General features: G+C 39.8%; 1 protein-coding gene across 4 annotated transcripts in view; it reads left to right on the top strand.

Moving 5' to 3' along the window:
• The window catches only part of phf14 (PHD finger protein 14), a 229,117-nt gene that overhangs the window by 88,505 nt on the left and 122,428 nt on the right, over positions 1-18,184 (top strand). For all 4 annotated transcript variants that reach the window (XR_011961314.1, XM_072575405.1, XM_072575406.1 and 1 more), the window contains exon 8: positions 7,304-7,450. Coding sequence is in view for 3 of the 4 variants with exons in the window: in XM_072575405.1 (XP_072431506.1) it covers positions 7,304-7,450 (147 nt within the window). In the remaining variant the exon portion in view is untranslated. The remainder of the gene's footprint in view (positions 1-7,303; positions 7,451-18,184) is intronic.

Here is an 18,184-nt window from a genome sequence, read left to right as displayed (position 1 = left end):
TTTACAATTTCAAGATCCATTCTTGTACGTTTTCCTTATTGCTGAATTTCACATCATTTGCATCTGTAAAACCTTATTAAATAGTTGTTTGCTTATCGTCACTGATACTTTCATAAGTTTTCATTAGGTTTCTTTGTTGCTCAGTTTCATCTTACTAGCACTAGATCAGCCATCAGATCTCAGTTTTTTTATATATTGTCCATGGGTTGTGGGTATCAATGGCTTGGCCAAAATTTATTGTTCATCACTAGTTGAGATTTACTCCCTAGTTAAGAATCAGCCACATTGTTGAGAGTCTGGAGCCACATGTCAGGCAGACTACTTCAGAACAGCAGAGTTCCTTCGGTTAAAAAAAACTGGCTGGATTTTTCCAACAATCAACATTGGTTAGATGGTAGCCATTAGTCCAGCTTGTTTTCAGATTCTGGATTTTATTGAAATCAGTTTTCACCATGTGCCATGGTTTGCTTCAAACTCGTTTGCCCAGAAGATTAGCCTGGAGTTCTGGATTGATTGTCCAGTAACATTACCACTATGCTACCACCTCTATTTTCATACAACTAACAAAAAAAAAGATAGATCAATAGTTATCCACCTCTCTTTGAATACACTGCTTGTGTGTTTAAACAGCAGCATAAAGATTCAAAGAGGTTTATCCTTGAGGGTTAGATGGAGTCAGTTGATTTTCAGGCAGGTCAGGATGTAGAAGTGTTAATCTCGTCGGCCCTTAAAAAAAAGGCAAGTGCTCTAGTTCTTCCTTGCTAATTCAGTGATATCTATTGTGATCATGTTGTCCCCTTGTTTGAAAAAGTTTGACCATTTAAGAGCAGTGCCTGGTGTAATCGTTGACACTGGCCTTTCATTTCTGCAACCCGGAATCACTCCAGTCATGATTAGTAAAATAACATGCTTTTGCATGTGGTGGTGTAGTAATGTTAATTTTTGAAAAAAGTTAATAGAGTAAAATATCAGTAAGCATGTCTGTCAAACTGACACTGTCATAAAAATGTCCATGATGTCCTTGTTTGTTTTAATCTAAACGTGACTCCAGTTTCACATACACTTGAATATTTGATTGTTAGTTGTTCCTGAAGTACCCTAGTAAACCATTCATTGTGCTAAGAATAGGTAATATATATTAAGTTGGCCAGTGAGTGCATCTCCCAAGAATGAATTAAAGCTGTAGTAAATGCCTGAGAGCAGGAGACTGAGAGTAAGGTGAAGTGACTGAATGACTGATGCAGTCTATTGCTGATTATCCTTTTGCATTAAAAAACTCTGTTATCCAATCTAAAGAACATTAATAACAGCAAGTGTGAAGTTAGTGCCTAAATTACCCACTCACTAAATCTGACTATATCTCCTTGCAGCAGCATTTTGTCTTCCTTTCAGCCTGGGTTCCCATTTAACTTTGTATTGTGATGCATCAGTACATGCCTGTAAGAGATCCTATCTCTTTTAAATTACTGATGTAGATTTTAAAAAGCTGAAACGTTAACACTGATTCTTGCAGCACTTCAAAAATATTAAATAACTTGAATTAAGTAATTTTAAATTAAGAGTAGATTGTATTGTCTTGAAAGGTTTTGATGCAAAGGTTGAAAGAAATGAGAGACCAGAAACAGGAATCCAGAAAGTTGAAGTGTGATAGGGATGGAACAATAGGTTAAATGAGATCTTCACTAATTTTCCGAAACGTCTAGTTTGTTCAGCTTCATCATATATTATAACCTTCTCATCTTGCATGCCAATCTTGTGAATTTTTGTAATCCTGTTTCCAAAACAAGTATAGCCTGCCTTAAATATTATGACCAGACTACAGGCAATACTCTGGATGTGGTCTCATCATGCACTTTAGCAATACATGTTTATTCTTGTGCTTCAAAGCAAATGCAGTAAAAGCTAACATCATTTGAACAGCAGAATATAAGAAATAGGAGATACAGTGGGCTTTTGAGCAGACACTTTGAGTCTGTACCGCAATTTATTAAAATCATTGTTGCTTTGATTTGTGGCCTTTAACATAGTTTATTTCCTAGTTGCCAGAATTGTTGACTTTGAATTGCAAATATGACCTTTTTTAAGTGACCAATTTTTTGCCAAATCATTTAATCAATCTTTAACCCTTTGCAGAATATTTGTACCCTCTTCACAACTTTCTCCTAACCAATGTTTATATTGTCACAAATTTGATTACAATGCAGTTGGTTACTTCATCTAAGTCATTAATGTGGACTGCAAACAAGTGAAGCTCCAGCACTCCCCAGTTATCACTCACCAACTTGGAAACTGTCTCTTTACCCCATTCTGATCTTTCTGTCTGTCATCCAATCCAACATTCATGCTAATATATCACCTCCAACTCTATTAGTATTTACTTTGTCTATTAACATATTTTATGACAGTTTATCATAGGTATTTTGGAACTCCAAATGCACTACAACTGTTGGTTCCCCTTCATCCATTATATTTGTTAAAGCCGCAAACATGATTCAATTTATCAAATAACTTTCCCTTTTACAAACTCTGCCCGAAAGTATTATGATTTTCTAAATTTCTTGCTCATACCTTTCCGTTTTTTTTTGATTAGTGATTTACCTTACTGATTGCTTGTTGTGCCTTTCTTATTGTTTTCTGTATCTGCACTAACTACTTGTGCTCCTGGTGGGAATATACTCAATTCTCTGCAAACATTAACATTTGTATGCTCCCCATAGTGGTGTGGGAGGTGAGGAGTAAGATCGTTTCTTTTCCAACAAAACTGAAGAACTTTCTTATCCCTCCACATTATACCTATTTTCTCACCTTGTTACCCACTCTCTAAATCTGACTATATCTCCTTGCAGCATCTTTTTGTCCTCCTTTCAGCCTGGGTTCCCATTTAACTTTGTATTGTGATGCATCAGTACATGCCTGTAAGAGATCCTATCTCTTTTAAATTACTGATGTAGATTTTAAAAAGCTGAAACGTTAGCACTGATTCTTGCAGCACTCCATAGTCTGCCAACTCAAAACTGTTCCATTTATCCCTACTCTTTTTTATTCATTAACCTACCCTGTAGCCATGCTTATATATTACTCCCAACTTTAAGAGTCTTTATAGTAGATATTTTCCTTTGTCTGACATTGAATTGCATTCTTTTTTCAAAATCCGAGTATGTATATATTCCCCTTTGTCTTCTAGGTAAATCCTCAAACTGTGATGTTTTGTTGAACATAACTTCACTTTTGTTAAACAGTGTACAGTGTTTATGATCATCCTATGATTTTCTAAGTGCATTATTAAGACTTCCTTAATAGATTACAACAGATTCTTAGCAGGCTAACTGCCTTATAGTTTTCCCATTTTCTCTTTCCCTCCTTACTCGAGTGGTAGTATTGCGTGCGCGTTCCAATCTGCTGGTATCACAGCAGAATTGAGGAAAGTGGAGAATCCTTATCAGCACATTTTATATCTATGTAACTCTCCTTTTGGAATTCAAGGATGCTGCCATCAAGCCTTCGGTATTTGTCAAATTTTAGTTCAAGCTACTCCAATACTTTATTATCTTAATTTCTTCCCTCTCAGCTCTCGGTTACCATCTTATTTCTGGTGTGAAACTTACATCTTCTACTATGAAGACATATGCAAAGTATTTGTTCAGTGTGCCATTTTCTAAATTTCCCATGGTAATTTTTCCTGCTTCTGCTTCTGAAGGGCTAATGGTTATCTACTTTTTTTATGATTTGGAGATGCCGGTGTTGGACTGGGGTGTACAAAGTTAAAACTCACACAACACCAGGTTATAATCCAACAGGTTTAATTGGAAGCACACTAGCTTTCGGAGTGACACTCCATCAGGTGATCACCTGATGAAGGAGTATCACTCCGAAAGCTAGTGTGCTTCCAATTAAACCTGTTGGATTATAACCTGGTGTTGTGTGAGTTTTAACTTTGTACTTTTTTTATGTACTTGTCAAAATTCATGTCATATACTCTTAGTTAGTTTGCACAAATTTTTCCCCCTTTTTATCAAATTCTTGATGGGCTTCTGATTTCTCAAACAATTGCAGTCTGTAGGCATGATTATAAGTCTATATTAAATGAGTACTATCCCAAACCTCTTGTTTTTCTTTCTTGCTGAGCATTTTCATAAATGGAATATGTTTTGAAGTTTCTTTATCAGTTCAGCCAAACTTCTCTGCTTTTCCATTACACTCCTCTAAACAATGCTGTTTTACATTTATTGGGGCTTTGTTAATTGGATTTATTACTTTTAATAGTCTGTGAATCTTTGTCACCAGACGTCATTGTTTTTCTGTCAAATTTAAGACGATAAGACATAGGAGCAGAAGTTAGGCCATTCACCCCATCGAGTCTGCTCCACCATTCAATCATGGCTGACATGTTTCTCAACCCCATTCTCCTGCTTTATCCCTGTAATTCTTGATCCCCTTGATGCTCAAGAACCTATATATCTCAATCTTAAATATACTCAATGACCTGGCTGCCACAGACTTCAGTGGCAATGAATTCCATAGATTTACCATTCTGGCTAAAGGAGTTTCTCCTTATTGCCATTCTTAGAGGTCTTTCCTTTATTCTAAGGCTATTTCCCTGGGTCCTAGTCTCTCCTACCAATGGAAACGGCTTCCCAATATCTGCTCTGTCCAGGCCATTCCGTATTCTGTATGTTTCAATTAGATTCCCACCCACCCCCCAGTCACACCTGAGTGACATGGATCGAGTGGGTGTCAACTTGTGGGTGTTCACAAAAAAACCCCAGGCCTGTTGGTGCTTGGCCACGCCCCCCACGTCACGGCTGAGTGACACGCATCAAGTGGGTGTCCGCTTGGGAACGTTCACAGAGAAACCCCAGGCCTTTGGTGCTTGGCCACGCCCCCCCTCCCCTGCATCGCATCTGAGTGACACGCGTCGAGTGGGTGTCGACTTGGGTAAACGGTTTGCTCGCCAAACAACCCTGTTAATGAGAAACAAAACTTTCAGATTTCGGAGCTTTTCGGTTTTTGAATGTTCGGATAACGGATCATCTACCTGTGCATCCTTCCTGAGATATTCCAAAACTGTGCACAATACTCCAATTGTGATCTGACCAGAGCCTATTGAGCCTCAGAAGTACATCCCTGCTATTATGTTCAAGTCCACTTAAAGTAAATGCCATCATTGCATTTGCCTTCCTAACTACTGACTACCTGCAGTTTTACCTTGAGAAAGTCCTGAGCCAGAACACCCAAGTCTCTTTGCACTTAAGACTTCTGAATTTTCTCCCCATTTAAAAAATAGTCCATGCCTCTATTGCATTCCATCGTATTCCTCTATTGTACCACTATGTATTCCATCTGCCACTCTCTTAACTTGCCCAGAACCTTCTGCAGGAGAAAGTGAGGACTGCAGATGCTGGAGATCAGAGTAGTGTGGGGTGCTAGAAAAACACAGCAGGTCAGGCAGCATCTGGGGAGCTGGAGAATTGATGTTTTGGGCGTAAGCCCTTTGTCAGGAATCTTTCTGCAGCCTCCACGCCATCTCAATGCTACCTGTCCCTCTATCTGTCTTTGTATCATATGCAAACTTACGAGAATGCCCTCCGTTCCTTCCTCTAGATCGTTAATGTATAAAGTGAAATGTTGTGGTCCTAATACTGAGCCTTGCATGGACACCACTGGTCATCGTTGCTGTCCTGAGAAGGACCCTTTTACCCCCACTCTCTGCTTTCTGCCAGACAGCCAGGGTTCTGTGCAAGCTAACATCTTGCCTCTGACACCATAGGCCCTGATCTTACTCAATAGCGTCTTGTGCAGCATCTTATTAAAGGCCTTATTGAAGTCCAGATAGATAACATGCATTGGCTTTCCTTGGTCTAACCTATTTTCTCGCTCAAAGGATTCTAGCAGATTTGTCATGCATGATGTCCCCTTAATGAAACCATACTGACTTTGCCCGACTTTATCATACACTTCTAAGTATTCAGAAATCGCATCCTTCACAATGGATTCCAAGAACGTACCCACGACCGAGGTTAGGCTAATCAGTCTGTAACTTTTCGTCTTTTGCCTTACTCCCGTTTTAAACAGGGTATCATGATAGGGATTTTTCAGTCCCCTGGGACCCTCACTGCTTCTAGCGATTCCTGAAAGATCACTGCGAACGCCTTCACTATATCTTCAGCTATCTCCCTTAGAACTCTGAGGTGTAGTCCATCTGGTTCACATGGTCCACAGTCTTCACGCTATTTGATTTTTCTAGTATCTTCTCTTGGTGATAGTCACCATACTCAGCTCTGCCCACCACCCCCCCCCCCCCCCTCAAATTTTTTGTTTTCCATCGTGAAGACTGACACAAAGTAATTATTCAATTCCTCAGCCATTTCCTTATTCCCCACTGCCATCTCTCCAGCATCATTTCACAGTGGCCCAGTGCCTACTTCCGTCTCTCTTTTGCTCTTTATGTCTTAAAGAAACTGTTACAGTCTTCCTTTATAATACTGGCTAGCTTACTCTCATATTTAATCTTCTCCCTCCTAATTATTTTTTGTTGCCCTCTGTTGGTTTTCAAATGTAATTTTCTTCAGATGTAATTCACATTCTGCTACCAAATAATTATATAAATTGTGACTATTGGAGCAGGACTACTTTTCTGCATTCAGGATTAGGGTTAAAACAGTGCGGGTACTGACCTGCAGTCCTGCTCTCTGATTCCATTTCAGGGCACTTTGTCTACTTCACAACTTCGCACTTGATTTCCCATGCAGTGACTTCCATCAAATCTATTATGCAGTATTTTCGTGAAGGCCTTTTCCCACAAAAGAAGCTGGGAATATAAAATGATTTGCTGGATTCAGTTTAAGAATGCCTGTATTTTTTGTTAAATTTAACAAGTTTAATCCAGCATAATTTTATAATGTTATGAAATTGTGAAGGGAAGAGTGGATATGTGTTGTCAAGGGAGATACGACTTCAAGATGATTGTCTCATATTTTATTGCAATTTGTTTCAGATTAATACAGGAGACAAAGCAATGGACAAAGTAAAAACAAAAATTGCTTTTAATATCAATGCATATTCTAGTTTTTGAAACGTTAATATATGCTTCTAGCATGTAAAAGCATCTGTTGTAGGTTGCAGCCAGCTGCTCAGTTTAGAGGTCTGAAATATTGTTTGCTGTAATTGTTGACGATGTTTGAAAAAAGACAAGCAATCAGGGCAGATGCCGTTGCAATCTTTTCCAATGGCAAAAGCTCGTGCTGTGATTTAAATAACATTTATGGAAAATTGAAGTATCTCTGCTTTTGGTCTTTTGGAACAGGATATAGCAGATCCGTTTTTTGCATATTGCAAACAACATGCTGACAAGTTTGACAGGAAATGGAAACGAAAGAACTATTTAGCTTTGCAGTCATACTGTAAAATGACTTTACAAGAGCGAGACAAGCACGTTACCCCAGAAGCACAGGTATGAGTCACAGAACTTTACCAAAATGCTAAGTATTATTTTGTATGAAGGATTAATAGCAATATAAGTTATATGAAACAAAAGTGAATGTGGTCAATGGATTCAATCAAAATTGGATACATATTTGTAATTTTATTTGTAGCATGCCAGAAGCTTGACATTGTTTAATTATAAAAATGAAATGTTACACATTATGTTGCAAGCATTCCCTTTAATACAGAATGCATGATTAATACTTTGCAATGTTGTAGCTGTTCTTGGGAAGACATTTGCCTTGTAGTTTGCTCCAAAATCTAAAAGATAGCTCTTATTACCATCCTGTTGCAGACCACTAAAGATTAATGAGAACTCCAAAGAACTCTATGTAACTGGTAGAAATAAACCACAAGATTGGATGGTTTTTAAATATTAACTAATTTTATTGAATATAGCATTTTTTAAAAAAGTCAAGTACCGTCAACTTAACACTGTGGTCTGTAATTAATTATTGTGAGCTCAGTTCTATTTTTTACTTCCTAACAAGAAGTTCCTTGTTTGTTACAAGCATCTTGAAAGTTCATTTCACTTTTTTAAGGACCACCCACAAGTTATGCTACAGCTCAATGGAATTCACATATATTCTGCTCAGTATTCTAGCTGTTCTCTGAGATAATATTGTACAGGGATCCTTTCATCACTATTTCTTGAAGTAGCACTCCTACCTTTGCTTAATACCATACAAATGGGGAGCACTTGGCTTCAAAGGATGGTCACACCCTTCAGGTTAAATAATTCAAAGATAGTCTATGATCAAGGACAGGTGGGTGAGACTGCAGGTGAGGTAGGTGTGAAAACCCAAGGAATAAAATTAAGGAGCCTCGGCCACAGCAATTACGTAACAACTATAAGGCTTTTGCAAGTTGTGCTGCTGAAAGTGAGGATTGCGATGGGGGCGATGAACAAACTGAGCACAGCATTTTGGTACAGGGAGTCATTTCAGGTAGGGATGGAAACAGGAATATAGTTGGAGTCGGGGACATTATAATTGATTATAATTAGATTATTTTGGCAAATAGAATTAAGGAGAATCCAAAGGGTTTTTACAAATACATTAAGGACAAAAGGGTAACTAGGGAGAGAGTACGGCCCCACAAAGATCAGTAAGGCGGCCTTTGTGTGGATCCACACAGTGGGGGAGATACTAAACGAGTATTTGGCATCAGTATTTACAGTGGAAAAGAATATGGAAGATATAGACTGTAGGGAAATAGATGGTGACATCTTGCAAAATGTCTATATTACAGAGGATGAAGTGTTGAATGTCTTGAAACGCATCAAGGTGGATAAATCCCCAGAATCTGATCAGGTGTACCCTAGAACTCTGTGGGAAGCTAGAGAAGTGATTGCTGGGCCTCTTGCTGAGATATTTGTATCATCGATAGTCACAGGTGAGGTGCCGAAAGACTGGAGGTGGGCAAACGTGGTGCCTCTGTTTAGAAGGGTGGCAAAGTCAAGCCAGGGAACTATAGACCAGTGAGCCTGAAGTCGGTGGCTGGCAAGTTGATGGAGGGAATCCTGAGGGACAGAATGTACATGCATTTGGAAAAGCAAGAATTGATTAGGGATAGTCAACTTGGCTTTGTGCGTGGGAAATTATGTCTCACAAACTTGATTGAGTTTTTTGAGGAAGTAACAAAGAAGATTGACGAGGCCAGAGCGGTAGATCTGATCGATATGGACTTCAGTATGGCGTTCGACAAGGTTCCCCATGGGAGACTGATTAGCAAGGTTAGATCTCATGGAATACAGGGAGAACTAGCCATTTGGATACAGAACTGGCTCAAAGGTAGAAGACAAAGGGTGGTGGCCGAGGGTTGTTTTTCAGACTGGAGGCCTGTGACCAGTGGAGTGCCACAAGGATCGGTGTTGAGTCCTCTACGTAAATGGTTTGGATGTGAGCATAAGCGGTACAGTTAGTAAGTTTGCAGATGACACCAAAATTGGAGGTGTTGTGGACAGTGAAGTAGGTTACCTCTGATTACAACAGGGTCTTGACCATATGGGCCAATGGGCTGAGACGCGGCAGATGGAGTTTAATTCAGATAAATGCGAGGCGCTGCACTTTGGGAAAACAAATCTTAGCAGGACTTATATACTTAATGCTAAGGACCTAGGAAATGTTGCTGAGCAAAGAGACCTTGGAGTGAAGGTTCATAGCTCCTTGAAAGTGGAGTTGCAGGTAGATAGGATAGTGAAGAAGGCATTTGGTATGCTTTCCTTTATTGGTCAGAGTATTGAGTACAGGAGTTGTGAGGTCATGTTGCGGCTGTACAGGACATTGGTTAGGCCACTGTTGGAATGTTGCATGCAATTCTGGTCTCCTTCCTATCGGAAAGATGTTGTGAAACTTGAAAGGGTTCAGAAAAGATTTACAAGGATGTTGCCAGGTTGAAGGATTTGTTCTATAGCGAAAGGCTGAACAGGCTGGGGATGTTTTCCCTGGAGCGTCGGAGGCTGAAAGGTGACCTTATAGAGGTTTACAAATTTATGAGGGGCATGGATAGGATAAATAAACAAAGTCTTTTCCCTGGGGTTGGGGAGTCCAGAACTAGAGCATAGGTTTAGGGTGAGAGGGGAAAGATATGAAAGACACCTAAGGGGCACTTTTTCACACAGAGGGTGGTACGTGTATGGAATGAGCTGCCAGCGGAAGTGGTGGAGCCTGGTACAATTGCAACATTTAAAAGGCATTTGGATGGGTATATGAATAGAAAAGGTTTGGAGGGATATGGGCCAGGTGCTGGCAGGTACGACTAGATTGGGTTGGGATATCTGGTCGGATGGACAGGTTGGACCGGTGTCTGTTTCCATGCTGTACCTCTCTATGACTCTATACGCTGCAGCTGTAACTGGGCGTCCTGAAGGCTGTAGTGCCTGCTAAGTCCCAGGATCAGGGATATCTTGGGGCTAAAGAAGAAGTTGGAGGAGGATGAGAATGATTTAGCAGTCGGTGCCAACAACATTGTTAAGATTAGAAAGAAGTCTTTAATGAAAGACTTGGAGCAGCCAGGAGTAAGTCCAAAAAAGAACCAAGTTAATAACTATCAGAGTACTATTTGAGTCATGAGTAAACTGGCATATGGTAAGTAAAATCAAGACGTAAACTGCATAGCTCAAAGGTTGGTGTGGCTAGAATCATTTGGGCTGGTGCCATTACTGGAGTAGCAGAGAGCTGTTTGACTTAACTTCAACCATGCTAGGGCCACTGTCCTGGTGAATTGAATAAGTTGGGCTTACAAAGCAAGGGGATATTGCAGAATTACAAGGCAGCTGTTTGGGTAACACTACCGAGAGTGGAACAGTAAGAGACAGTGGGTGCAAAAATAGAAAATGAATAAATAGAGTCAAATTGGGGATAAAATGGTTAAAAAAGCTGCTTACTTAAAGCACACAGTATTCAGAACAAATAGATGCATTAACTGTATAAATTTAACAGATGTGATATTATAGCCGTAACGGAGACAATATTAGAAGTAAATCAAATCTGGGAACTAAATATTCAGAGGCATGTGGTTTATCTAAAGGACAAGCAAGGAGGAACGGCAGTTGGGGTAACATTGTTAGGAAGGAAAGGAATAAATACAAAAACAAAAAAAAACTTTTGAGTTGGAAGACATGAAACTTCTGGGTGGAGATAAGAAATAAAAAGGGAAAGAAAAAGCTGGTAGACACTGGATCTGAATATAGATCCCTGAACAGTAGCTGCACAATGATACAGAGAATAAATCAGGAGATGATGAGGGCATGTAACAAAGGCAGTACATAAATCAGGGTAAGTTTAATCTTCTTGTGGATCGGAGTCTTCAGATTGACAGAGGAAGCCTTGAGAAAGAATTCGTGGACTGTATTTGGGATAGTTTCCTGCAATAATGCATTGTGGATCCAACCAACCATAAGCTGTTTTGGACCTGATGGTACATAATGACACAGGTTCAATAATTGATGTCAAGGTAAAAGATTCCCTTGGAAACAGTCACCATAACCTGAACACTAAATTCTACATGTTAAGAGGGAAGCACTTGCCTGAGAAGCAACTGTGCTAATCTTAAGTATTTGTAGTTGCAAAGGAATGAGAGTAGAGATGGCTAGAACGAGGAAGGAGTTCAGCAGCAAAGACAGTTAAAGAACAATTGCAGATGTTAAACAAAATAGTTAATAGCTGACAGCAAAGACATTCCAGTGAGGAAAGAAGGTTCTAGGAAAGGGATGAGCTCACCATTGTTAACCAGGGAAGTTAAAAATCGCATCAGATTGTTAAAAAAAAACAGTGTGACAAAGGTGCGTGTTAAGACAAGAATTGGGGAAATTGTAAAAACCAGTAAAAGGTGACCATGGGAATAGGAGTAGGCTATTCAATCTCTTGAGTCTGTTCCACCATTCAGTGAGATCACGGCTGATCTGCGACCTAATTCCATACACTTGCTTTTGGCTCACATCCGTTAAAATCTTCATTTAACAAAAAAAAGTCTCATTTGAAATTAAAACTAATCCAGTATTCGCTGCTGTTTGTGGAAGCAAGTTCCAAACATCTGTCATCCTTTGTGTGTAGATGTCCTTCCTAACATCTCTCCTGAATGATCTGGCTGTAATTCTCAGATGATGTCCCAAATTCTAGAATTTCCACCCAGTGGAAGTAGTTTATCTTTCTCCATCCTGTCAATATCTTGAAGACTTTGATCAGATCACCCCTTAAATTTCTAAATTCTAGAGAAAGCGGGCCTGATAGCTTAACCCCTGAAGTTCATGTGTCATTCTTGTAAACCTTCGTTGTTCTCTGTCCAGGACCAGTCTATCCTTACTGAGGTGTGGTGCCCAGGTCTGTTCTCAGTATTCCCAAGTGGATCTAATCAAATTGTATAGTTGTAGTGTACTTTCTGAATCCATGTATTCTGGTCCTCTAGATCTAAGGTGAGCTGAAAATGTGTTGCTGGAAAAGCACAGCAGGTCAGGCAGCATCCAAGGAACAGGAGAATCGACGTTTCGGAAGAAGGGCTTATGCCCGAAACGTCGATTATCCTGTTCCTTGGATGCTGCCTGACCTGCTGCGCTTTTCCAGCAACACATTTTCAGCTCTGATCTCCAGCATCTGCAGTCCTCACTTTCTCCTCTAGATCTAAGGGCCAGTATTCCAATAGCTTTATTGATTATTTTTCTGCACCTGTTTATGACATTTTAAAGATCTATGCACCTGAACCCCAAGTCTCTTTGGATATCTACTGTATTTAATTTCATACCATCCATAAAGTATGTTATCTTTCCTTTTGTCAATCCAAAATTGATAGCACTTACTCACATTAAACTCCATCTCTTGCAGTTTTGACAATTCTCACAATTACTCAATTTCTTTGTGGTTTTCAATGCCACTTAACTTTGTGTCATCTGCAAATTTGGGTATATGACTTTCTGTGCCATTAATCGAGTGTGGTGCTGGAAAAGCACAGCAGGTCAGGCAGCATCCAAGCAGCATGAGAATTGACATTTCAGGCATGAGCCCTTCATCAGGAATGTGCCATTATCCAAGTCATTAAGAAGTAGTGTGTATAACTAAGGCTTTAATACAGATCCCTGTGGTACACGACTGGCCAAATACTGCCAATTTAATACCACCCATTGTCTGTCCTTTGTCACCTGCCACTCAGCCAATTTCCCAGCCACATCAGTAATTTTTCCCTCCATTCCTTGAATTAGTTAACAGTCACTTACACGGAAGTTTATGAAATGCCTTCTGGAAATTCATATATATAACATCCGTAGACATTCCCTTGTCTGCTATGTTAGTCACTCTTGAAGAAAATATGAATAGGCTTTGTCAGACTTGACCTACCTGTCATGAATTCATGCTGTATCCCCCTGATTAACGGAAAAATTTCAAGGTGTTTAATTACCCCATCCTTTATTATAGACTCCAAACAAGTTCTCCACTACAGATCTTAGGTTAAGTAGTCTCTAATTTTCTGTTTTTCCACTTTCACCCTTCTTTATAAAAAAAAGCAAAGTGATGTGAAAATTTCCAATCCAGAGGGACAACTCCTGCATCAAGGAACTCTGAAATCAAGGCAACTGCAATGCCGCAGATGTCTGTGGAGACAAGTCATTGAGAATATTTAAGACCGAGATAGATAGGTTATTGATTATTGGTGAGAATCAAGGGTTAAGGGGAGAAGGGAGGAAAGTGGGGTTGAGAAACCTATCAGCCATATTCAAATGGTTGAGCAGACTTGATGGGCCAAATGGCCTAATTATGCTTTCGTATTTTATGGTCTTATGTGCTCCCCCACTTTCTTTAACAGCGTTGGATGGAAACAGTCAAAATATTCTTTAATTTCCTTAAGACCAATGTTTTCCTCATGTTAATTTTTATTCACTCCATGTTCCTGACCTACTACTAATTTCCTCAGGACTTTGGGCAGGCGATCCACCTTTGTTATGAGAAATACGAAGGAAAAGAAACTATTCAACATGTTTGCCATTTCCCCATACTTATTGACAGTATTCACAATTTCAGTCTTTAGCGGCACATCATTGCTTGAGTCCATCTGCTGTTCCTTAATAAAACTATAAAATTTCTTCTTATTGTTTTTTTTGTGCCTGGCAAGTTTCCTTTCATAATCTCTTATAAGCTGCTTTGTGGCTCTTTGCTGGCCTTTGTATCTTTCCAACTCAGCAGGATCTGTGCTGTTTTTTGACATTTTTGTAACCCCTCTTTTTCTATTTTTATATTGTCACTTATCTCTTTAGTTGTCCATGGCTGTTTTTCCTTCTGTAAAGTGGAAATTTTCCCTCTCTGGGTATAAACTGATCTTGTTATGTTAAATATTTTTATAGACCTGTTCCATTGTTCTTCAGTTGTTTTGCCCATAAACAGAATTCCTTAGTTTACTGTGGCCATTCTCTGTCAGATCTTGTCGAAGTTGGCCTTCCCCGAATCCAAAACTAATGCTTTTCACTTCCGAAGACTACATTGAACCCGCTCATGCTATGTTCATTATTTTACAAATATTCACACACCAGTTGCAAATTAAATCAGGATCATTACTCATCACTAAAAATAAAAGCGTAGGGAGAAAATAAACTTTGAGGGTATATTTACAAGTGACATTGAGACGACAGCAAGAACTTCATATATGAAAGAAATCATAGAATCTTTACAGTGTGGATACAAGCCCTTCGGCCCAACAAGTCCACATGGACCCTCTGAAGAGTAACCCACCCAGACTCATTTCTCCTACCCTATTACCCCACATTTACCTCTGACTAATGCACCTGACCTCTGAACACTAATGGAAATTTAGATTGGCCAAATCATCTAACCTACACATTTTTGGATTGTGGGAGGAAACCGGAGCACCTGGAGGAAACCATGCAGACACGGGAGAATGTGCAAACTCCACACAGTCAGTCGCCCAAGACTGGAATCAAACTGGGTGCCTGGTTCTGAGAGGCAGCAGTGCTAACCAGTGAGCCACTCTGCCGTCCAATCAGGGATCTCCATTTATATATTTTAATGTAACCTATTTTTCTAATCAACCTGTTCAGAGCTATTATTACACACCTCTGGAACAGGTGGGACTTGAACCCAGGCCTCTTGGATTAGGAGCAGAGACTGTATGACTGTGCCACAAGAGGGGTGGCACAATAGCCTGAAATGTCGATCGTCCTCCTCGGATGCTGCCTGACCTGCGGTGCTTTTCCAGCACCACACTCTCAACTCTGATCTCCAACATCTGCAGTCCTCACTTTCTCCTTCCTGCTTCCTCATAGTGCCAGGGACCCAGGTTCGATTCCCACCTCAGGCGACTGTCTGTCTAGAATTTGCACATTCGCCCCTGTGTCTGCATGGGTTTCCTCCAGGTGCTCTGCTTTCCTCTCACAATCCAAAGATGTGCAGGTTAGGTGAATTGGCCATGCTAAATTGTTCGTAGTGTTCAGGGGTATGTAGGTTAGGTACAGTAGTCTGGGGTAAATGCAGAGTAATAGACTAGGGGAATGGGTCTAGGTGGGTTGCTCTTCAGAGGGTCCATGTGGACGTGTTGGGCCGATTGGCCTGTTTTCACACTGTAGGAATTCTATGATCCTAGGGGGAAAAAAAGCCAAAGTGTTACAACACAGCGGTAAACCCTTTCTGCTAATTAATCTATGCAGAAAAGCTCACCTCACCTTGTAATCTGTTAAAGTATGAGTGACAGAGAACTACCCAAATTCCAGTATTTAACAAAAAATATCAATTTTATTTTTAACTGCGAAGTGAACATGAAACAATAACTATTTATGACTCTAAGCCTCCTTTCTCTTAAAGGCTTGTTATCTACCTCCCACTCTAAAACATTACACTGATCCAATAAAGCCCCTACTAAATTTACAGCAACTCAATTTTCAAAACCAGACAGCAGCTTTCATCTCCGGTGTCAATCTTCCTTTGTTTGCAGATCTCCCTGGGTTGTCTTTGGTCTTCTGCTGCGCAGACTTTTCACATGAGGAAGTTACCTTTTGGGTGTTTTTGGGCAGTCTGTCTGACAATGGCAGTTGGTGTTCTTTTTATACCCCAAACATCGGATCATCTGATTGGTTCGATGTTGTCAAAACAGTAAAATTTAAATTTGATTATGTTTTAGTCTGTTAGGGCACAATTTAAACTGGTTACATTCTAACAGCTGTGAAAACAATTGGTATCTAGGTTACAGCCAAAATGTTATATCTTTCAATGATATCTTTATATCTGTGACATGACAAATGTTTGCCAGCTTTCACTTTCTCTTAAAGATACAGTACACGCTTTCAGCATCATAGCAAAAGTGAACATGGTCCTTTGTGAAAATTAAGCTGAAGAAATAATACAGAACCAGGAAATAGCAGAGGAGTTAAACAAATATTTAATATCAGTCTTCACAGTAGAAGATATGAATAGAACTCAAATTAATAATTATCCTCGAGATAAGGAGGAGAGGAAATGAACAAAACAACTACCACTAGAGGTAAAAGCACTAGGAACACTAATGGGACTAAAGAACTACAGGCTTCATGAACCTGATGGGATGTATTTGAGGATATTTAAAGGAAGGAGCTACAGAGATAGTAGATGCGCTGGTAGTAACCGTCCAGGAATCCTTAGATTCTGGAAAATGACCCAAAGGATTGAATAGCTTCCATTACTTAAAAAGGCAAGGAGACAAAAAAAAGGCTTAGTTTGCGGTAGTTAGCTTTACCCCATTATTGGGAAAATAACAGCCTGTAAGAAAGTAGAAATGCATAATATGATTAAGCTGAGTAAACATGGCTTCATGAAGGGGAAATTATGCCTCATTCAATAGCTCTTTTGAGGAGATAACAAGGATGATAGATAAAAAGAGGCAAAATCGAAATTGCTGGAAAAAACACTCAATAGAGTTGGCTGCATCTGTGGAGAGAAAGCAGTGTTAACATTTCATGTCCAGTGACTCTTCTTCAGAATTTGTGGTTTGGGGAAGGTTGGTATGCTCAAGGAAGGGTGAGGGAAGGGGAAAGAGTAAATGACAGGTGGAGTTGGAGCCCAGACAGAGAGAAAAACAGCTGGGTAAACAAAGGATGAAGTCAGATGGATAATAAATAGCTGATAATGGGGATTGTATGATTGAGTTCAATAATTTATGGTCTAATAATCTCTCATTTTTTTACCCAACCCCCCTCCCACACACATACACACTCTCACGCTCACTGTCACACACACACTTTGTCAACCACTAATGGTCTTCATTAGCAGCTGTTAATTCTCTCAGGCTGACCTTTACATGTGTTTTTTTCTACCCAGCTGTTTCTCTCTTTGTCCAACTATCGGTTACTCTAATTCCTCTACACCTCCTCCCCACCCCCCACCATCACCACCACCACCATTTCTATGCTAACCTTTCCCAAGCTGCAATAAATTTTGAGGAAAGGTCACTGGACCCAAAACGGTGACTATGCCTTCTCTCCATAGATTCTGCCAGACATTAGTTTTTCCAGCAATTTCTGATTGTGTATCTGATTTCTAGCACATGCAGTTATTTGGTTGATTTTGTTTAGTAAATAAAAGGGAATTAGTGATCTGAACATCAATTATCCAAATTTTGGATTATCCAAACAAGATCTCAAGATCCCACAAAAAATTTATTACATTTAAATAAAAGCACAGCAAGAGCAGCCAGCCTGGGCTAGCAGTGGGAGCAGGAATAGGGTTGCTGCGGGAACCCTGTTTCTGCTGTTGCCACTGCTGCGGGACCCTATTCTTACTATTGCCGCTGCCATGGGACCCCGTTCAGTTACCCAAACAATCAATTGTCCGAATAAAATACTCCCCACCCATCTCGTTTGGATAATCGAGGTTGTTTTGTAATATATTGGATTTTCAGAAAGCGCTGATGAAGTACCATACATCAGGCTATTTAATAAAAGTCTGTGGTCTGGAGATAGTATACTGTATTTGCATGGATAGAAGATTGGCTAACTAATAGAAAACAGTTGTAATAAGAGGGCATTTTCAGGATGACAGCCAGTAACTAGTGGCATACTACAGGAATCAGTGTTGGTGTCTCAATTATTTATAGTATAAATGGCTTGAGGAAAGAGAATGTACTACAGCCAAGTTCATGGCTGACTCGAAAGTATGTGGGAAGGCAAGTGGTGAGGCTGACAACATCAGCAGAGGGTTTATAGATAGGTTAGGCAAGTGGGAAAACTCAG

The sequence above is a fragment of the Chiloscyllium punctatum genome, chromosome 8, assembly GCF_047496795.1.
Source record: "Chiloscyllium punctatum isolate Juve2018m chromosome 8, sChiPun1.3, whole genome shotgun sequence".
NCBI classification, from domain to species: Eukaryota; Metazoa; Chordata; class Chondrichthyes; order Orectolobiformes; family Hemiscylliidae; genus Chiloscyllium; species Chiloscyllium punctatum.
The sequence above is the reverse complement of the archived record's forward strand: the minus strand, read 5'-3'. Positions and strand labels throughout refer to the sequence as shown.